A 19750-nucleotide genomic window follows, 5' to 3' on the forward strand; every position below is an offset into this window, starting at 1 on the left:
GTTTGTTTTTTCTCATTTGTTTGGTTTTTGGCAGTTATAATGTTATGCTTAGATTGCTTTCTTTTATAGTACTGTAGATTTCTGAAAGCTGGAGTAGCTTTAGCCTTTATTAAAATAACATAAGTCAAAAGGTGTGGAGGAGCTATTTGCATTCCAAAGTGTGTGAGCTCACATGAGCCCATAACGGAAAGCTAGTAATGGTTTGAATTCATCCTGGAGCTTATGCCAAGAACATTCCTGTATGGAAAAGTCTGCATGTACTACATGAAATTTTGCAAGTATGGCCAGTCTCATTTTTTCGATGAAAAGAGGTGTTTTGTCAGTGTGGGAAAATTTGAGACTTATTCATGTTCCTTGAGCAAGTCTTCGGTACTTTTTAGTAAAGCTAACAGATTGCACTATTTCTGCTCTTGAAAGAGAGAGATGTTGGAATGTTTTGCTTTAAGAAAAGGTTATATTAAAAAATCTTTTGTATAGATGCACCAGTAAATATGTATATGTTTGCTTATTTACACCTAACTGCTGCTTTTTGATTTATGAAAAAACACTTTCATCCAAACTACACTGACAGCCAACGTTCAGAAGTCTGTTTGCACATAGGGACAGTTACTTTTGTTTTCTTTTTTGAGCAGTAGGCTTCTGTTGTTTGTACTAGCTTCAGTTTCCACATTAGATTTGGAAATCATGTCAGGTACATTGCATTAGATTAATCCCTTAATAATTCTGGCATTTGAGACTGTTGTAAGCCAAGTATTGGGGAAAGAAGGGTCATAACCTCCTAGTCATTGAATGCATGCTGTTAGTCAGAGATTCCAATTATAATGCTTAATGTCTGCTGCTTCTGGCTGTGCACAACTTACGGCAGATGCATATAAAAACACCTTAATCATAAAGCAAATAACTGCATGCAGCACTAGACTGCRTTTTTTGTCTGTTCTATGTCTTGCTTTCTCTGACCCTACTGCAACAGGAGATTTATTTTGTCTTGGGTATATCATGTTGAGTCAGGCTTTAAAGTTGGATTTTTATGTTACTTGTGCATAAAAGCACTTCCATTAAGAGATAAATATATGAATACACAGAGAGATATATTAATTATATCTGCTGGATTTTATATTTATTTTGGGTTGCATGCATGGCAGTCATTCTAGTTTCGTGCTGTAAGTTACAGTGCACACATGAATCAAAATGATCTTCATTTTGGTTTGCTTCTTGCTTAGCTTTATTTGTTAAGATTTTACTATATACAGTGAGGCCTGTTACTTGTCATAAATCCTTAAAGTAAATCTTGAAGTACTGTATGAAAGTTCCGAAGCTATAAACCAATAAAATGTACTACTTCAATGAAACGTAGATAAAAACCTAAAAGCAAGGGACACTGATTTTAGTGCAATGACTCCTTTGTTTATAAATATATCCTCTGTTAGCCCAGGAAGCCCTTACATCACAAATTATACTTTTGAATTCATGCTTTATTTTGCAGTGCAGGAACTTCGAGAAAGTGTCTGCGAAGATCTGTGGCCCAGTTGGTGCTAGTTAGAGCACACTTTCTGGGTTGAATGCAACTCGAGTATCTTTTACATGAAAGAATTTGTATTGGTTTTCCCAGTGACCTGTTTATTAAAAATTGTTTAAGCATGTGAAGCTCTAAGACTAAAGTTGTTGCTTTTGCAAAGATTATCGGTCCTTATCTCAGTTAGAAGGAACTCTGTGTAACTAAACCCATAGTCACCGACAGTGGCCTTGAATTAAAAAAAAAAAAAAAAAAAAAAAAAAGTCAGAATGTGCCAGCAGCGCTCTCATGCTGCTACATGATATACTGCAGCTCTTTCTGTAATACAGAAGAGGAGAAAATTGTGGTATTACGAACACCTATGTGAAAACGACTGTGTAATGAGTCCTTTCCTAATTAACTAGAAAGTGAATTTATTTTTTCGATTATTTTTCCATGTTGAATATCTGCTGTGAAAGGATAGGCTAACTTACATGGTAAGAGTTGCATGAAATCGCATTTTTTCAGGAAGTGAGCATTCTTTCTTTCTTTCTTTGACTGAAATTGGTCTGGATTTTTCTTTTAATGGCACAATTCTTAAATTACGTTGATCTTAGGGGTGCATGCAAAACAACCTCATGCTAAAACTCATCAGCATTTGCACGGCTCTGATATTGGTTAAGCACTTTGAAACAGATTTATTATAGACATTTTTTGGCAAAGGTTTCTGTTTGTATCCCAAAATAAATAGATATTAAACTTGCTTTGCTGTGCGTTCTCACAACCTGTGTGAATTCAGAAACTCCCCATGGTTTTGTTGACACTCTTCTTTTAAATAAGAGAATATCATAACTATGCTCCAATAAAATGTTGAGGCTGAAAATATTAAGACAATTACTTTGCTGATAATATGCCCACTAAAATATTGGATTCATGACTCTCTTGAGTTTATTACCTAAGCTGACTGTTTTTGAATAGTTAAACTCTAGCAAATATCTGTCATTCTGATCCCATGAGGAGAATTTCTGGCCTCATTAGCTGAGACTTGAATGTGATCTTACTCATACTAAGAAAACTAAGGAAGTCAAAAAAGAGCTATGAGCTTGCATGTTTTAATAATGTGGAGATGTGGAATTTTTTATGAATGTATTAGAGCATCACATTATTTGAACAATAAAGAGGGTAATTAGGCCTGTCTTGGTGAGAGAGGACGAATGAGACTGGCTATTATCAATGTCACCATAGAGCTAAATAGTAGCTCTTGGTTTATTTTGATAAACTTCCCTGCAAAGCCATATTTGGTCACATTCACATGAAGGTTAACCTGTTATTTCTATTAATTATAGCTGCTATTAAATTGGGTCCATCAAATAGCAGTAGTGATCATGCAAATAATAGCTCCTAATAACTTACAATTTATAAACATAATTTAAATGAATAAACTAAATATTTGTTAACATTTATTAAACTAAATATAACTGAATAAAACTATTTTTGCTTAAAGTTCAAAGGCAGTAATAATGGTGGAAGATTTTCTCATAATCATCTCGGCCTTGTCTTTTCCTAAAGTGAGTAAACCAGAAATGAAATTCCTTAAGAATTCATTGCTTATAAATTAGCAGGTCAACTCAGACACTTTGTGTAGCTTTTTTTTTAATTTTGGTTAAAAGCAGCAAATTGTTTAGTCCTAAGAATTTTTTTTAACTCCTTGTTACAGCTGTCTTTCCCCAAAGTTACCAGTAATTAGGAAAAATAGTATTTGTTAGTCTTCCCTTTTTTTTTCTTGTAATTACTTTTCTGCTTTTATTAATTACAATATGATATATGTGGCATTAGTCTGAAGAAAATAAAACAATATTAAGACAATTAAAAGCTCTGTATCACTTTAAAAAGGTGGCTGTTTCTATGTTCATTTTGTGCGTCTTTGTGAATGTCTGTACAATTATTATCTTGTTATTTTTAAGAGGGGAAAAAAAAGCTTCTGAAAGCGAAGGATAAGGGGAGGGGAATTAATCAGTCTGGAGTATGGTTAAATTTACCAATAACCTGTAGTTCATGAAATACCGATATAAAACTGGCATTTGTTTGTCTTTCAGCAGTAAGTGTTTCTGTGAAAATACTTCACCTTGTCACGGGGAGGGGATTTGGGAAGAGAGGTTTTTATCAGGTTTATTTCTTAGCCGGATGTAGGCAAATGAAAGCTTCATCTGTTGCCTTTCCTCTAGAAAGGGTGGGTTGACTGAAATCTTACATGTGCCACTTCCATAAGAAAGAATAAAAATGTCAGGAGACCTTTCATTAATTTGACACAGATTTAGAGACAGGTCCCAGGGTTGGGGTTGTTTTGTTTGTTTTTTTTAATTCTATACTAAGTGCTTTACATGATATGTAGAAAAATTAGACTGGAAAGTTTTTGTGACTTTTGTATAAATGAACTTAGAGACGATCTGTTTTAAGGTTAACTAAGGAGACAGCTGAAGGGGATGAACTAAATGGACTAAAGAATGCAGTTGGTTCCTAGGAGGATCCTAGTCTTACTAGGACTAACATCAAGCAAGTAGAAAATATTCACGGTAGCAAATCAGTTAGATTTGAGAAGGCAGACAGGAAGTCACCTTGTTTATTTTGAACTTCCTAGAGTAAACCATTATAGGGCAAGTGATTTTAAAAGGGTATGAGGATCAAAAAAGAGACTTGTTTCTGGCCATGGAGTTTCTTCAGATTTATAAGCCTCTATTTGTGGGACTTGCATACTTAGTAACAGACTTCAGTGCAGAAATAAGTGGAGTTATAGCTCTAGTGTTGTCTACGTGAAAACCCTGCTRATAGCACCTCTGTACCTGAGTTCTCTGGCGCCTCTGTAAGCTGCAGTCCAACAAATATTTCTTTTAGTGGGCAGGTCTGAATAAGCAGCTTCCCTCCCTCCCTCTCCCTCCCCATTCTCTCTCTTTTTTTTTTTTTTTTTTCCCTTTCCTTCTCACGATATCCCTCCAAAGTTGCTTATGCTATTACGTGGTGAAACACATTAAGGGATTGCCCTGGGTTAAAAATTACCCAGTGAAAAAGGAGAGGTATGGTTTTGTCTGTTAACGCAGAAGAATTCTCTCATACCGTTTCCTTTGCAGTTGCACAAATGGTTGTTCTGAAGCAGTTGAGGGGATGAGGTGCTAAAGCAGCAAGACGCGCAGGTGCTGTTACTGAGAGAAATGCTCTGCAAACTGTAGCCCTAGAAGAGATTTAAGCTTCCTGCATTTCAGTGAATGCAACTTGCTGTCTGCAAATGTGACTAAACTGCAGAGTGGGCACTGACTCAAGCTCAGCATTCCTACAGGATGCCCTTGCAGCGCTTTCTCTTGGGACAGAGCAGTTTTCCTCCGGTGCCTCAGAGAGAATAAATGGAGCTTTTATGCAAAACTACAAAGCACATGGGGTACCTCTGAGAAGGTTTAGCATAACACTGAAGTCCTAGTGTGGACCGCTCCTGCCCAGAATAAGCCAGGATAGCTTCAGAGGGATTTCAAAATGTGCGTAACATCAGTGAGTGCTTGAAAACTCTTAGATACTTTGAAAATTCTGCCTCTAGTTAAATGCATGAAATTCTCTTCTCTCAAGTCTTTAAATCATTAAAGACTTTATTTGAAGGTCAAAGTTGGTAATGCCTGTGCAAGTTAATTGTATTCTCACATAACTTGAGAGTAGTTCCTAATATTTTTGGTTTATTGTTTTATTTTTAGATTTATTTTGGAGAGCAGCAGTCTGCTCTGTCTGTGATTTACAATGAGTGCCAAATCTGCAATCAACAAAGAAATTTTTGCCCCACATGATGAAAGGATGCTGGGAGCTGTCCAAGTGAAAAGAAGAACAAAGAAAAAGATTCCTTTCCTGGCTACTGGAGGTCAGGGTGAATATTTAACATACATCTGCCTGTCAGGTAAGATAAATGATCTTGACATCTAGCTGTCTTTTGTGGTTTATTTTTGAAGTTTGATTAACTGATCAGATGTTATCCCTAGCTTTAAGGAGTTGAATGACTTGAATGTTAATAGTGTAAGTAGAGAATTATGATAGTTGCGTCTTTAATCTTGGTAGCCTTGAGTGCATGGTTTCTTTATACCATATAATAAATCAGATAGATGGCTTCGTTGTTAACAATAAAGAGTTCTCTCATAGCATAGCTGGAGAGTATGAACAAGCAGATTAAATTTTTTGAAACACTATCTTTAGTAACTGAGGTTAAGATTCTTCTTGGAGGAATGAACTTTACATTGTATCTGCTTTCCTTTCTTTTCACCTTTGCCTCTGTGTATTACCAGTTCGTTAGGTCCATAGATATGTAGCTTTCAACTGGAATACTTTCAGCTCATTGAACAAAGCAGTGCTGTTATGTGTCAATCACCTGACTTTAAAAGGGATAGAAAATAGAAATATTTGAGTTGAAGGAGAAATGGAAGTGTAAAGACCSCTTTTGAGAAGTCATGGGGGAACCAGGAGAAATGATCTGGTTCTTGCTAATTTGTTCAGATGAAAATCATTAAATGTCTCCAGGGTTTTACCAATACAAGTAAGAGTTTGAATTTTGTGGAACAGACTAGGTGGTAGTTGCTGTGTGTTGTCTTCATGTTTTTCTGGTGAAGGTCCTGTTAAATTTTTAAAAATGTATAAATGAAAACCACTGGTTGGTACCTTATGACATTTTGGATATCTGACCCAAGTTGGATCAGATCTTAGAACTATAAAAAGCATCCTACTGAAGAAAGTAGACATTATTACAGGTTTTTCTTCTAACTTTCTTCTTAGATTACTCTAATTTTAAATCTTACTCAAAATTTAATTTATAAAACAGTATTTTCCACAGTGAATATCAATTGAAATTTCAGAACAGTTGAAAAAATGAGTGATTTTTTTTTTTAACTACTTGCATATTCCTTTGTAATTTTGGAAATTAAAATCTTGCTGAAGAAGGAACCTAGAGTTGAATTGTGTGTGTGTGTGTGTGTGTGGTTTTTCTTGTTTGTTTGTTTTTTAATTTTTCCTGCTAAAAGTAGTAAGGTAAACAAGCAATTTGTCAATTGAGTTTCACATATTCGATTTGATCTCTTTCCTTCCTCCCTCCTGTCCCTGCCCCCAAATAGTATAAACTATTTAGGCTTGTCAAAGAAACACTTCGTAAGTAAAGAATAGTAGATCTGCTTTTTCTTGTTGCCCTGTCATCTTATGAATATTTTCCTTATGTATTTATTTGAATGGTTTAATTTAGGAAAGCAGTGGAGCTGTCATTCAGGTATTAATGGTTACCTTAGTGTGATGCTGTGTCTTCTGATTTAACTGGTGACTCTCTTTAAAACTTGAGTAAGTCTTGGGTAGCAATGTCATTCTAGATCTTAGGCCGTGAGAAAAAAATCTTTCTGCAATTGTCTGTAGTCTGCCACTTTGGGAAAAGCTGGTTAGCCTGTGTCCTGCCTGAAGTAATGTCCATCAAATTTCTTTTGCTTCCCAAAGCATCTACTCTGGCTTTTGCTTCCGCTTCTTGAACAACAGGTATAACAGTTCATCTGTCCTAACATTCTGATTTTCAGTTATTTAATCTTAAAACACTTTGCTGCAAATTAAAAAAAAAAAAAAAAAAAGTCATTCCTTTCAAAATTATGTTAGGCTGGTACATTATAGCTAAATGGACATGAATGGTATCCAAAGGGAAAATCCTGAAATAGGAAGTATTTCTTAAAACAGTGTACGTATGTGTGTGAGATCTCTTCTCATGGTATTTTTCTCATGGCTGATTGCTCATATCATAGGCTTATGGCCCTTTATTTATCTTTTTCTTTTAAAAATGTAATTAAGCTTGTGCTTTGAATACTTCCTGGTTATTGCGGTGGCATTTACCTTCACTTCAGTGAAGATTGTCTTAAGCGGGCTTGAAAGCAGTTTATGATCCTGATTTGCCTGTAGTTTACACCTATTTCCAAACTTGGATTAGAATTCGGTTGCCTGGAGGTAGGCATCCAGTGCGATTTTTAGATTTCCAAGGTGTCCAGCCTTTCCTCCAGATACCTCTCCAGAAAGGCAGAAGTTCCTTGTAGTCTCTGTCATAAGTCTGCCAACTAAGTGTAGACAAATATCTTTGATATCCTAGGGTGCTTTAAGGGGTCCCTTACATTTTTAGGCATATCAGTCCCTCCCTTTGAGTTTATGCATCTTACTGGAAAAGAAAAATGGTCAAAGGAAGAAGTGCTCTGTGAAGTTCTCAGACTGCCGTTATCTTTGAAGTAAACGGAAGACAGTTTCTTGGATTCTCTTTCAAATTTCTTTCCACTGCAAACTATGTTAAAACTTTCAAAATGTAGAAAGTAAAACCCCATGACTCTCATGTAGTAAGACATCACACACATGCACACAAAATACACATTTATTGATTATGCTGCCAAATATCATTTGTATGTGTACCTGCATATGTGTGCGTTAAATACAAGCTGCAGAATATGTGCTCGCATGTGCTAAGGGCAACGAGGCAAAACAGATTTCTCATTCCTAGCTGAGTGTTTTGCTTTGCCATTCTCCCTGTATAAAAGAGCTTTAAGGAAGGGTTTAAAAATTGCTTTACCCAGGCTCTTCCATAGACTTGTGGCTGGAATACTCTTTGGGTATGTAAGAATTGCAGGTTTGAACCCTCTCTGGCTGAGCAGGAAACTGAATCTGTATGTCTTTTCTCTTAAACAAATGTTCAGATCACTAGCCTGTTCAGAAGCAGGGCTCAACTCTCCTTCCTTCAGCAGTCCACTCTTTCAAGTATCCAGTACCATGCGGTCAGCTTCAGGATACCTATGCTGCTCATGAGAAAGGGTTAAATGTATGATCTGTGCTTAAAACTTTCTATGGGTTAATTTTAGTCAAAAGATGGAATTTTTGCATCATCCTTCTGGGGAGCCTAGCCCACTTCTGCTCCCCACCCCCAAGCTGATGTGTAGCAGCCAACATGGATCTTTGAAAAGAATAAATCATTTGTATATATCTAATTTTTTTTCTGCAACAGGATAATACATGTTATGATTGGGTAAGAAACAGCAGATGTCCTGATTTCAGCAGAGCTTTTGACATTGACCATAAGAAGCATCCAGGGTCTAAATTAAAACTACTGTATGGTGGGTTGCAGAACTGTACTTGGAGAGCCCTTATGCATGGCTTTCCATGGATTAATGGGATTCTGCAGGAGTCTGAGACCAATTTTATTGAATATGTTTGTATATTTAGTATATACAGTATGCTTGACAATCAGTAGACAACAAGAGACTGGGGAGAGGACTGCATGGCTATGCATGTTAGAGGGACAGTACTAGAATTCCAGACAGCCTGACTGAAAGGAAAAAAAAGGGGGGGGGGGATGTGCAAGTGATTTAGTCAAGAATATTCAATGACACAAAGTAAAAAAGGTAGGGAGCAACTGTTTTTGTCACTGTGGTTAAAGGAAATGGCAATGAAGATGAACTGCCTTTTGCTATCCCCAGTGGATATGAAGCAATTATGATTTCAGTTGTAGCAAGAAGGAGTTGTGTTGTATGTTAAAGAAAAAAATTTCATATGATAAGGACAAGTTAATGTTGGAATGGAAGTTCTACTGTATCCCCAAAGAACAAAAGATGAAGCGTGTCTCGGAGCAACAAGACTTGGTGACTTGCCGTTTTTCTGTGATACAGTGCAAAGTGTGAGAAGCAAAGGGGCTAACTCTGGATTTTAGTTTCCACTTGAAAGCTGCATGCCTTAATGTTAGGTGTTCTGACACCTAATTTGGAAGCATCTTTGTCAGCCTTTGACACTTGTCCCATTTTTCGTGGGTTTGCTGTGTGTTAGGAAAGTGTAATGACTAGAATATTTTTGTGTTCTGAGTTTCCTTAGACTAATTCAGTTTGGCCTTTGCTGAAAGTAATTTGATGATTTACTGTTGAGAACTGAATTTGTCAGCTGAAACAATACCCATAGAAACTGACTTGTTAAGAAGCTTATAAATTTGGGGGGTTAGAAAATGTCCTGCCAAGTTGGAGTTTCATTCAGTTAGGGTAGAAATTGAGCATCAGCCAATTGTAATAGTTATTTTTATTTACTAATCAGTTTGTAACTGACAAATTGCATGAATTGTTAAAACTGGAGTTAATTTTCCTTTGTGTTGAATTGAAAATACGTTATCACATAATTGTTGTCTGTTTGCACTTTTGGAACTCTGGTAGAAATACTGAGCGGGGAGAGAAGAAAGCAGCACTGAAGTGCCTTTCTTTCTCTCAAGTCTTTAGGTCTAGAAGAGAATAATAGATGGGATACTGATGCATTGATAGAACCAAGTGTTGAGCAGAGCAAAATGGGGAAATAAGGGAGAGTCCGCCTTAAAACTTGTGTTTGAAGTATATGCTTGAGTTTGTACTTGACAATATAAAATACTAAATTGCTTAGAAGGAAATATTCATTAATGCTCCGAAAATGTGAACCTAAAACCTGTCACCTGAACCTGATGACAGGTCAGTGTAAGAATACTGTAGCAAGACTGCTCACTGCAAAGGTGGACCCTGAACTGCTAGATTACCTGCAACCTTCTATCTCCTCCTGTAGTGACAGGCCTGACAAAGTTGGACTGGCAAGCATGGCCAAGAGAGATCTTCTGGGAGTTATTTAGTCGAAGAACAGCCAAGCAAGCAGTAGACAGATGGGAAACACAGAGGTGGGGTGGCTGTAGGCAGAACAGAGAGGATGAAAACTGAGATTTTTTTCTTAATGTAGAAAAGGATCTGACACAGAAAAAAGGCAGGAAATTCAAAGCTGAAAGTAGGTATTTATCACCTCCTCCACACTAGCAGACCTGGTGACAGTTATTGAATCAAACCTGAGCTTTAATTTTGCCACCGTTGTCTTACATAATCAAAACAAAATTGTTTAAAATAGCTTTTAGCCTTATTTAGAATTTGAACTAAATATAAAATACTCAAAAGGTCACTTTAGGAATATAGAACGCTGATCTCTCCCACTAGCATGTGCTTGAGTCTGTATGTGTTGTCGTTTCCTTTGACATGTTATGATTGTGTTTAAGTATCTTTTAATAGAAAAGATTTTAAATTTGTTATAGTGCATTGGAATTGTTCCATTTTGTACATATGGGTATGACATTGACCTTCTAGGACTAAAGAACTGTTGCAGTTGCAGTGAACTGAATGAACCAGATGGTTCCTTTTGATCCTGAATTTCTATGTGTCAAACTCTCAGCTTAGCTGCACCAGTCTTTCTAGTCCTTCTGCCAAAAAGAATGGAATTTGAGTGTAAGTTTTAAAAGCCAAAATGGTTTCAAAACTATGAGTGCAACTCCTCCCCTGCACGGCCCCCCAATTTTGGGGCTGTAATAGTCTGGCTGCTCTTTCTTTGTCATCTCCAAATGAAACTAACATACTGTCATATTTGGGGGGGGAGGGTTGGCTTTTATGTTGAAAGCACAATCTTTCAAGAAYGATGCAAGTGAAGATGACAGGGAGTACAAAGAAATTATAAAAAATGTATGAAAATAAAAGTACGTGTTAAGGGTGACTTTTTCTTCCTCCTTTAAAATTTAACCTTATCTCATAGATGAGGCTTTCTTCAAAGGAGAGGCGGCAAATAGTTGAAAAAGATATATACAGTTACCACAGTGTGGTGTTTGGTGGTGGTGGTGTTGTTGGTTTTTGTTTTTTGTTTTTTTTTCCCCCCTCCCTCTCCTGACTCTCAGTGTACAGGGAGACAGAGGTTTGCCTCATTAGGTCAAATTAATTTCATGAGGCCTTTTCTGTTCCCCCCTTCCTCATACTGGGTTTTTCTTTTAATCTTAATTAGCCATAATAGGAGCACTTTGGAAGAATTCTCTGATGCTTGCTTTGTCTTTACCTCTCCTTTTAAATAACTATCTAAAAATCAGCAGAGCTTTTGGATGAAATAAAAGGTTACTTACACAGAGGTGTGATATTCTCATTGGCCTATCTATGGAGTGAATTAAGGACCCATTACAACCCTCCTGTTTTCTGTTTTAAAAGAGTTTAAAAAAAAAAAAAATCCAGGATATGTTTTAGACCTTTCTTCCCTAACATGAGCCTCTAACAATGCATGTGAGTTGCTCTGGGTTCATGTGTTAGCTATTTAAAAAGATAATAATCAACTGTGTAGGTTTTATACTATGTTTAGTGGTGGAAATGCAAATCCTTTTTTCATAAGCCAGAACAGAACAAAACAAACAAGCTTCTCCTTCCAGTTCTTCCAAGGAAGTAGATCTTAAACATCAGTACTTCATCCTGATGATGGCTTCTTTAAGATGAAAACTTAATCATTTGGGTATCTGTAAGGTAAATGAGTGTCTAACTGTCCTATTGCTTTTGTGTTCAATGACCTATATTTGCTGTTCAGATTTGGCCACTGAGTTGGATAAAGGAGAGTGCTGATATTTGAGTTGTTGCTTAACATGGTTGCATTTATGTAGTATACGTGTGTGATACTATAGACAAACACAGACATATGAAATATATGCGTATGTATGAGGGCTCCAATTACTCTTAGCTATTAGCCTCAGGGCTTGTAGAAACCGTGGAAGCAGTTGCTTCCAGTAATGGTGGTTATTTATAACTGGTTGTGGTCAAACCTATCCAACATTGTGACTTGGAAGGTCGATGGCACTGACAACACTGCTCTCAAAAACAGCTTCCCTCTTGCATCACAGCTCAGTGAACTGGCTGCAAATGTTGGCGTGTTGGGAGCAGTGCTCATATTAAATTGTCAAAATGTAATTACCTTCATCTGCTTACTATAGGTGATTCTGTGATACAGAATACAGTTCTTAAAGTTCCTTTTCTTCTTTATCAGAACTTGTTTTGTTTTTATTTGGTAGGTAGTTCTGGATATTTTAACTCTACAGCTCTCAAAAGGGGTTTTAGAAGTCTAAATATCACTTTCTTTTAATGCTACTAAGTGCCAAGTTCCATTTTATAAAAGGAACTTCAAAATTTAAGCCATGTAAGAGTCTTTGAAAAATTTTACCAGTGATCAAAACATGTTAGTGGAAAACTGGTGGCTTTTGGAGCTGGAGCTGGATTAACTTCCTACTCCTCCTTACTGATCTTTTTGTGTTTATGTAATTAATATAGAAGAGGGAGAAAAAAATTAATTTCTTTGGCAGGCACACTATGCTTACTGATCTTATTCAGAAGGGTCTCCTGAATATATGCTGATGTTCTGATCCCTGCTGATGTGTGCTGTTGTTCAGCTTAAATCCCCGTGGAAAAAAAATATATTGGTTACGTTTGCATAGCAGGGGATCTTGCTATAGCAAAGCCACAGAACAGAGCTTTTGAAAGCCTCTAGTCTAAGACTTCTTTTTTTTCTTTCCTTCTGGAATTGAAGAAAGCAAGTGTGCCCCATTCACACCCTGTCTACCCCTTGCTTTTTTGATCTCATTTATGCATAGAAAATATTTTTTAAATTGCAGGCCGAAGGTGTGCAGTTATCCATGCCTGATGYTTCATAGACTTGTCAGTGGTTTGCTCCATGTTGACATTTTTTCAGAACAGAACAGAATTGTAGCAGACTGATAAACCTTGAAAGTTAGTTGTTGTGCATCACTTTGGGTTTTATAAAATGATATGTTGATCTAGGGAACTTGTGGTAGTAATACAGTCTTTCAGCTTTATTCAAAGTCCAGCTTTTGGAAATACTTTTCACATAAATACTCCCCCCTTAAAGGATTTCCAAAATTCCAAACCAGATCATCTTAAACCTATCCCACCCCACCCACCCCCAAAAAAAACTTGATAGCAAAAGTGAAGCATCTGATCTTTTTATTTAATGGAACATAATTTTACAATAAGCAAAAGCGATAAATTAAATATTCTATAATATGAAGTACGTATTGAAGTAATAATTTGTTATGCACAAACTGAAATGGTAAAGAGTGTAAGCTATATGTTGCCCTGTTCATCATAAATGAAGCCTGGCAAGATAAGTCTTAGTTGGAATTTTGAGCCTCTTCGATGGAGGGATCCCAAAATGCCTGGAAAGGCTTACATAAAGTAGTGAAGTTGCAGAATTCTGTTCCCCTCCTTTCGTATTCAGAAGAGGATGAAGACTCTGTATTCCTTTGTTCATTCCTAAGAATTATTTGTGCTGTGTAGGTTTGCATTTCTAAAGAGTTGAATTGGCTTCCTTTAGTAAGTGCAGCATATTTTGCTGCAATGTTTTGCTCAGAATATGGCAGATGCTTGCATTAAGCTTAATGTCAGGTTAAAGTGTCTGTTTGAAAGTCATGCTATCTTTGGAAGAGTTGATTAATTCTAAGTTAGTTTTTGGGGCTGGTATCTTATATGTGATTAAAAATACAGAACTGGAAATAGGAATATACTACTAAACAATATTTTGTGGTACCTGCCCCTTCGAATTGAAGTATAGCAACCATGTGCATAAGACCTGCATTAGCAAAAGTATCCTCTTACCTCTAACTCTGGTGGAAACCATTCTCAGTGTATCATGATAGTTAAAATTGGTGGATTCAGCTCGAGCAGTTTTTTCTAGTTTTCATGGTGTTGGAGAGTGGCATTTGCAATACCCTGACTCACGGTATCACAAATCTTTGAACCTGAATAATACTCGATTTAAAAAAATATATACATATATATATGGGTTATCTAGTAGATAAACATCACTTTAACACCTGATCCTTTTATAGTACCCCAAAGTGTCTGTAGGAATCAGATCCTACAAGTTTTTGTCATACTTCAGCTCTTTGAAGTCTGTACTATCAAATGATTTTCAATACAGAACAGCACATAAGAAATATTTTGAAAAAGGATGCCTAAGCCAATTAGAATATTGCATCAAGCATCTCTGTCATTAGGTAGGTTTTTATTGTTGTCTTGTAAAAGAAGCGGATGAATAATGCATTCCTGACCTTTGAATATTTTCTGTTTGTGACTTTTATCTATAAATAATCTTGTTAAAGTGAATTAAATAGGAAAATAACAATCAGGACTGATCTTATGCTGTGATTTGCCTGTATCAGTAATTCATCCAAACTGCTACCATAGGAGCTCCAATACGAATCAAGTAACACACTACCTATAAAATTAATGTAGGTAAGGAGTTTTGAACTAATTCTGTTCGCTTCTCCCCCATCAGTGTAATATCTGAACATCTCGAACAGTTGAGAGGCTGTAGCGATAAAATAAAGTCATGGTCTCAGATATGCGTATGTGTATATATGTATAGCGATTGTTCTGTATTTATGGCAGGCAGCATTTTCCCTCCAGCCTAATTCTATTAAGATTTTTATGTAACTTGGTTTTCATAATCTGATTATGCATATCCTAACAAGACAGAAGAACAGCATATGAAGGGTGGGGAAGCTGAGGGAATATAAACTATGCAAAGTTTTGTTGGCCTTGTATCAAGGAAGAACTACCCGTTTGTCCAAGTTAAAACAATCTCTTAACAATTTAGCTGGCCCTGCTTCATAGGGAAAGCCTGCCACACCCTTTGGGTTGCTCTTTCGCTTTGTTTGTTAGAGCTCCACAGTACATAATCCCTTTCTGCAGTCTCAGGGAGTGACGGAGTTTTATAACTGTACTGAAACTCAAATTCTCTAACACTGGTGTTTTGAAGAAAAGTTCATTTATGTGAAATCTAAGCCTCATTTTCCTTGATAACAGTTTAAGCAACTGCCTAGATCTTTGAATGGTCCTTCTGAAATACAGATGAACTCTGGCTAAGCAGCTTCTCTTTGAGATGACTACTGTGAAACTTGTATTCCTAAATATGCTTAAATCCATAAAATCTTCCTATACTTTACAGGCATCTGGTTAAATATACATCAGGCCAGTGTCTTAAGAAAAATGCAAATTGTGCTATTTTAAATAGAAGCCTAGATCTTTTGATTTTTTTGATCTACTTACAGGTTGCACCTCACAAATTTTACTCTCTTCTCCGTGGATATGTTTAGCCTAACAAAGGGCCTTAATTAGGTCGAAGATGAGTACAATGTTTGTTTGGTCTGAGATCCCATTGTAACAGGGTGGAACTCTGCATCATGCAGTGAAGTTCCTTGGGCAGTTTTATCCCCGAAATCGAGATGGCTATTAGAAAACAGCTTTAAGGATCTAGTTGTCTTTCTATATTATCCTCTCAGATTTCTGTGGAAGACAGTCTAAGCTGGAAGGGAAAGGTGCAACAGAAACTTTTTGCTGGATGAAGTAACTACTAAATGCTTTTTGTAGCTAATATGATATCAGACCCTGATGTGTTCCTTTTCTCTAACTCTCTGCCTCTTGTCACTCTGTGTGGATCAGCGTACTAATGGTGTAAGAGCTGTTTTCTGTGAGTAGATCAATGACTTGGAGGAGAGCCAGACTTTTGAATCAAAACAGGATTCTCTCACCAGAAGGTTCAGTTTCAAAGCATTTAAACAAAGTATACTTTCTTTGAGTGAGATTGGAAACAGTCTATTGAAAACAAAAGCTTTCAACCTGCAGTCACTGTGTGTGTTCATCTACAATAATAGCAGATTTCTAAAGAAATTTTGACAGCACAAGTGCCCAGGATCATCTCAAATTAATTGTCCCAAATACTATGTGATAGATTTATGGCAGCTGAAATTTGTTAAGCCCACTTAAAAGAGAAACAGCAAGAGCTTGATAGAGGTTTTGTGAAAGTTCTGGAATAATTATGTTATGTTTTATTTTTGTATTCAACTTTCACTGTTTCTTTCAAGAATAGCTTATATAAACGTAGCATACAAATACAGGGAAACCATCCTTCAGCTGTACCATCTGCCTGAGGGAATGCTGTTTGCTTACCCAGTGTTCAGTGTATAGGGGAGAGCAGTTGGGAAGCAAAAGAACAAAAATCAACCTTTAACTATGGAGAACAGAATTGGAAAAGGCTTGCAGGGTGGCTGTGAAATTCATTCAGGAATTGAAAAAGGGATGGCTTGCATCAAGCTTTTGAAAGATTCTAGACTAATGTGATGGATCTCTGTATTTGTTAAATGATAAAGTCGCTAAGTATTATTGTGTTATTCAATTGGACTCTGAAATGCAATTCTAAATTTTTTTGTAAATTTACAGCTCATTGTGGTAAGGAAAAAAAAAAAAAAAACTTCTCCAAATACCCCTCTGAAATGTAACCGAAATGCAAAATAAGTTTGCCTTTAGATGTGTCAAGTTATTAAAGTAAGTATTGTTCTGTGTGCATAGCGGGTGGTTGAAAACTGATATATTTATTGTTTTATACAAAGATGATGTTTACTTTCTAGCTAGAAGCTAATGTAGCCTAATAAACCATTTAGGGGGCTAATGACAAATAGCTTCTTTCCCTGGAGGGAGAGGACCAGGGAGGGGAAGAGCTGTAGAAAGSAAAAAAATCAATATATGTATCAGTATGTGTAACTACACAAACCAGTAGAATTACATGCTTTTCTTGAATCTAAGTGTATATGCATCCTATGCAGCATGTTGTTGCCATTTCAAAAGGCAGCTTTTTCAATCCGTACTGGGATACTGTGAGGACTAAAGCACTTTATCATTAACCTTCAGTGGTAGCAGGGTGTTTTGTCATCCAGCTGATCGGAAATAACCTGAGCTTTCCCATGATCCCTTCTGAATCTGAAGGCAGAAACAGACAGCTGTAGTTCAGCAGTTCTAATCATTTTTGATACATAAGTATCCTGATTTTTTTCACACAGATGATAAACTCCCCTATGGTCAGTTTAAGCGTAATGACAATATATTAGCTTTAAGAAATCAGGCAAAAGAGATGAGTGCACAGCCTTCTAGGTGGGAAACCACTGCCCTAGTATGCAGCAGGATTCAGTAAATCTAGCATAGGGGAGACTTCTTCGATCTTTGACCACATGGATTTCCTTGCTACCTTTGTCTCCTCTTCCTTCTCCATTCCTTCTCTTAGGACAGCAAGCCATCAGAGCTAGGCAAGGAAGAGGAAGTTATTGCCCTATGGATGAAGTGACTAGTAAGGAGGGAATACACTCCAGAGACCAGTTCTTTATCTCTGATAGGTGTTTCTTCCAATCATGAACTAAGAATAAATGAATGTAGTTGTGCCTAAGAATGTTTTTAATAGCTGTATATTTCAGTTAGGGCTAGAAAACAAGATGACAGTTTTGAACTGCAGTACTTTGATATCATCACTTATTTTTCTCTGTAACCCAAAGTTTGTAATAATTTAACTTGAACCATAATTTGGCTGGGTTTATTTTCTGTTTTTAGCAGAAAGGCTATCTCCACGTTTCCCCCGAGTTTCCCACTGGCTTTCCACAGGGTTGTATTAGTTGTCAGTTCTTCTTAAGGTTGTTTTCATGCTCCTGGCTGAGTGAATTCATGCCTACAGGAGAAGCAGCAGGTAAAGGACAACCAATATACACAAAGGTTAAATAGTAACACATTGCGGTTTTTTAAAGCATTGTAGATTGTAATATAATGAAAGTCCCTAATGAATTTAAATACCATGAATGAAAATATGAATCTGGCTTGAATGTTTCTGGAAGTATGAACCTTGTCTTGGATTTTTTTGTTTAGAATTTACACTGTGCTCTGTATTACAAAAATTGAAGGAGGATATTATTACCCAGAGAAATCAAACCGTAAAGCTCTAAAAACAAATGTCTCATTTTGTTTGATGTTTTTTGTTTGTTTTTTTTTGTGGTGGTGTTGTTGTTGTTGCTGTTGTTTCTAATAGCAGCTGATTAAGCAAACGGTTATCTTTCTACAAATAAAATGTTTCATTAAAGGTTCTAATTGCCTTTTAAATGTGACCAAAATGATTTTTTTTTGTTTAGTTCATATTTCAATATTTATGTTATCCTAATTAAAATCTGCATCCAAAAAATTAGTGTGCAGTAAGACTATTGTGTCATTCAGGCAATCTGGTAGAATTATTCAGAGTAACAGTCTCTAAACAGTAAAATTATTGTCAAGARCTATAGCAGCCATTCATTTAGATAGCACAGTGTTATAAAGACTTGAGTAGTCAAAGGTGTACTACAGCTTTGAATCACTTTGGACTCAAAATTGAGAGACTTGAAAGTGGAGAAAGTCTGACTAAAAAAAAAAAAAAAGTATAAGTTTTGCAGAAATACCATGACAGCTGGGGAGAAGTCATCTGAGTTGCTGAAAAGATGCTGTACTGATTGAGACTGGATTTCTGTGTTTTGGACATGGTTTTGTTTTGGTAGATTTTTGTATAACTTCTGAGGTCTACTGGATAAAGGCCATTCAAAGACTAAAAACAGAGAAGCTTGAGCTGTCGTCAACAGTTTCATCTGACGCTTATTTCTGTGGTTATTCCCCCTCTTCCTCTGTTCAAATATCTTTTTCTTCAAAAATGAGATAATATGGGTGATGGAGATCTTGTCAGAAAGTTGAATTTAGGAACAATATCAATAATAAACATTTTTGCCAAGTACACTCTGTGAACTGCTCCACTGAAAGATCATGTTCAGAGTGAGAATGCTGTGTTGAGTTCAAGTTTATGATGGAAAACTTTTCCCTTGTGGGACTGAGCCTGAACTAGTTAGTATGTCTGTCTGGAAAATGAGAAAATAGTACAACTTTATTCTTTAATCTGACATGAGGATAAGGGGAAAAGGAGTGCTCCTTCACGCACTGGGTGTGTTTAAGGTAATTAATAGCATGTTAGAGTGTTAGAGGTGTGTTTACACATAAGTGTTAGTCTAGGTGAATGCAGTGCAAGTTAAAATCTTAGCAGGATGCCTCTGTTAGCAAGAGAATGAACTTTCTTAAATAAACTTTTTTCTCTTTTTCCCAAGAACGTTTTTGTATGGTGAAGTTACCACTGCCATTTATTACAGACTTAGGACAAGAGATTRATGTGAAATGTGGTTCTTCAGGAACTGAATCAGAAGAATATTGACTCTCAGGTATGCGAGCTGTACAGTAACACAGTGTTATTCATAGCAAGCTTTCAGTTGCATGAAATACTGTTTTCTTTTAAATCCTTGTTTTTCATTTGAGAGGAGTACTTTAACATTCATCACTGAGTGGGGAGACTAGAGTCTGCCTCAGCTATTAATATGCTTTTAATAAATTCTGCATCAGCATTCTCTCCTTCACCCTAAGAACAGAAGTATACAAGTGTCCTTATGTAACTTTTTTCTTTTAAAGAAGGAAGGGAAGGAGGGATGTTTGCAAGGTGGTAGCCCTTTTTAGCTTTTCCTCTAACTTCTTTCATTCAGTTTCTCTTTTC

General features: G+C 36.5%; 1 protein-coding gene across 1 annotated transcript in view; it reads left to right on the forward strand.

Moving 5' to 3' along the window:
* Nucleotides 1-5269: 5269 nt before the first annotated feature.
* STXBP6 (syntaxin binding protein 6) overlaps nt 5270-19750 on the forward strand; it is an 81706-nt gene continuing 67225 nt past the window's right edge. Inside the window, exon 1 of the mRNA XM_026075791.1 lies at nt 5270-5423. Within this exon, the coding sequence (XP_025931576.1) occupies nt 5270-5423 (154 nt within the window). The remainder of the gene's footprint in view (nt 5424-19750) is intronic.

Source organism: Apteryx rowi, unplaced genomic scaffold (genome assembly GCF_003343035.1).
Source record: "Apteryx rowi isolate R43461 unplaced genomic scaffold, aptRow1 scaffold_410, whole genome shotgun sequence".
Lineage (NCBI taxonomy): Eukaryota > Metazoa > Chordata > Aves > Apterygiformes > Apterygidae > Apteryx > Apteryx rowi.